The 2,574-nt window shown below is 41.5% G+C and overlaps 1 protein-coding gene across 1 annotated transcript in view; it reads left to right on the forward strand.

Moving 5' to 3' along the window:
* cacna1ba (calcium channel, voltage-dependent, N type, alpha 1B subunit, a) overlaps positions 1-2,574 on the forward strand; it is a gene marked incomplete in the record, with an annotated part of 226,765 nt that overhangs the window by 64,247 nt on the left and 159,944 nt on the right. The window contains 1 exon segment of the mRNA XM_014023993.1: positions 1,939-2,042. Within this exon segment, the coding sequence (XP_013879447.1) occupies positions 1,939-2,042 (104 nt within the window).

Raw genomic sequence — 2,574 nt, forward strand, 5'->3', positions numbered from 1 at the left:
ATGAATATAATATACAAGTTTCACTTTTTAAATGGAATTACTGAAATAAATCTACTTTTTCATGATATTCTAATTTTATGACCAGCACCTGTATTGTCACCTGGTGGATCAGTGACACATATGAACAAAATGTGACAGTTTTCACCCTCAGCTGTCAACATTAATGTTGATCAATAACATTTATAGACCTCAGTTAGTGCTTCTAAATTTAGCCTATAAATTTAACAAGTGCTAATCCACTAATACATTTTAAAATTAGCAAAAGCACTAAAGCACTAATCTATTAGTGCTTTAGTGCTTTAGGGAAACTGTGCCCAACACTGAAATGTAGTTGAAAATGTGCGGTTTTTTYCCTCCTTGTCTTTGTTTTAAACTAAACTTTAAACTTTAAGCTACACTGAGGCAGCTTTGTGGGTTAAAACCGTCGACTGAAAAAGTTTGCATGGCTGTCCAAACGTTCTCACAGCAGGTGAAAACTGTGTGTAGATTTACACAAACCTTCACACGATGTTGGTTTGATACATCCTGTGTGCGTGGAACCTGATTTATTTATTTCCTAAAGCTCAGTCATACCCGTTTGTCAAAATGTGTCCAAACACAACTCCTCTTCTGTTTGCATCAATGTAATCATGTCTTACTGACGGTGTAAGTTCTGACATGTTTCAGTTCTAACTTATCTCTGGTAGAGTTTTGTCTGTGTGTAGCTGCTGCCATCTGTCCTGGAATCAAACAGCTGAGAGTGTTAAACCTTGTAAACACAAACATCTTCAGTAGTTTAGCTCTGACAGTCACAGAACATATTCCTGGCTAATCTGCTGCCAACAGAAGGCTTTGTTCAGTCAAGCTCAAAGACTTTTTCACACAAACAAACATCTGATTTGCGACTGAATGAGCAGAAGTGTCTCTGCTGAGCTCAGTGTGTTTGTGATGGTTTACAGACAGCTGTCCTGTCTGACTGCGACTCTGATAGATGAGTGGTGCTGGTCTGCTTGTGTCAGTTTGTCCTGCCGAAAGACACACCTTATCGTCTTTCTCCTCTAGTCTCTTCATTCATTAACTCCTCACTGTACTTCCATCTTCTTCCCCCTCCTCTCCTGTCAGAACATTATTTCTATCTTTAACACGTCTAACCTGCTGCTCATCCTCCCAGTCTGATCTCTGTCTTATCCATCCGCCTGTCCTTACTGTACAACTCATCCTCCTCTTGTTTTACCTCTGCTGCCTCCCTCTTTGTCCTGTGTTATACATCTTAGTATACCTGTCTCTGTCTCATTTCTTCTTGGTTAACCTGATAACTGATAACATTCTAACTGTTTTAGTTTTTCATTTTAACATCTGTTCTGCTTAGCTTAGGTCATTCAGCTTTTAACTTACTAAAAGATTCATTTAAAATGGATACGAAAAACGACCTGTTTTTGGTAAACTTGTTTATTTTTCAGACTCACTGTTTTGGATAATTGCTTTGTAAGAAAATACACACACTGACTCACATCTCACACACAGGCACAGTGGCTCGGTTGGTAGAGCTGATGCCTCTCAGCAAGAAGGTCACCGGTTCAAATCCCGGTCCGAGGACCTTTCTGGGTAGAGTTTGCATGTTCTCTCCGTGCATGCGTGGGTTCTCTCCGGGTACTCCGGCTTCCTCCCACAGACCAAAAACATGACTGTTAGGTTAATTGATAACTCTAAATTGTCCCTAGGTGAGAGTGAGAGAGTGAGTGGTTGTTTGTYTCGTTTGTCTCTATGTGTGGCCCTGTGATGGACTTGCAACCTGTCCAGGGTGTACCCCACCCCTCGCACTGTGACTGCTGGAAATGGGCACCAGTGACCCACGCGACCCTGAAAAGGAAGAAGCGTGTACAGAAAATGGATGGATGACTCACATCTACTTTCACAAACACAACAGAAATAATGTTTTTTTTTCTTCTTTGTGTTCAGGCCAATGACGCCACAGGAAACACGTGGAACTGGCTCTACTTCATCCCCCTCATCATCATCGGTTCCTTCTTCATGCTCAACCTGGTGCTTGGTGTCCTGTCAGGGTGAGTACCAACTCTGTGTTCCCACCACTCAGATCAACAGGCTGGTCTTTACTTCACAATGCAGCAGCAGGAAGAACATTCTGCTGCACGTCCATCTGAATGGATTGAACTTCCTACCATCCTGAATGAGAGCCGCAGAGACGAGACGTAAAGAAGGTCACATGGTGGGGCTATCCACATGACATGGTGACCGTGCCTTCTCCTCTGTGGCCCCCAGGCTCTGGAATGAACTCCCTGTTAATCTGCTCTCCCTTGATAACATTGTCTCTTTCAACACACTCCTAAAAACTCACTTTTTCTCTCAAGTGTTTAACTAACCACTTCACCATTACTGCCAGCCTACCTCCATTGTAAATGCTTCGCCAATCTGTTTTCTTTTTTATTGAACTTACGCCATATTTTCTCTCCCGCATTCATTATGTTTTTGTGTATTATTGTATATTTTGACCTGCATTGACCTTGTGTTTGATTTACAATTTTAGGAATTAATTCTTGATTTGATGTTTCAATTTTCGTTGCTTATGTGTAATTA

The sequence above is a fragment of the Austrofundulus limnaeus genome, unplaced genomic scaffold (assembly GCF_001266775.1).
Source record: "Austrofundulus limnaeus strain Quisiro unplaced genomic scaffold, Austrofundulus_limnaeus-1.0 Scaffold402, whole genome shotgun sequence".
NCBI lineage: Eukaryota > Metazoa > Chordata > Actinopteri > Cyprinodontiformes > Rivulidae > Austrofundulus > Austrofundulus limnaeus.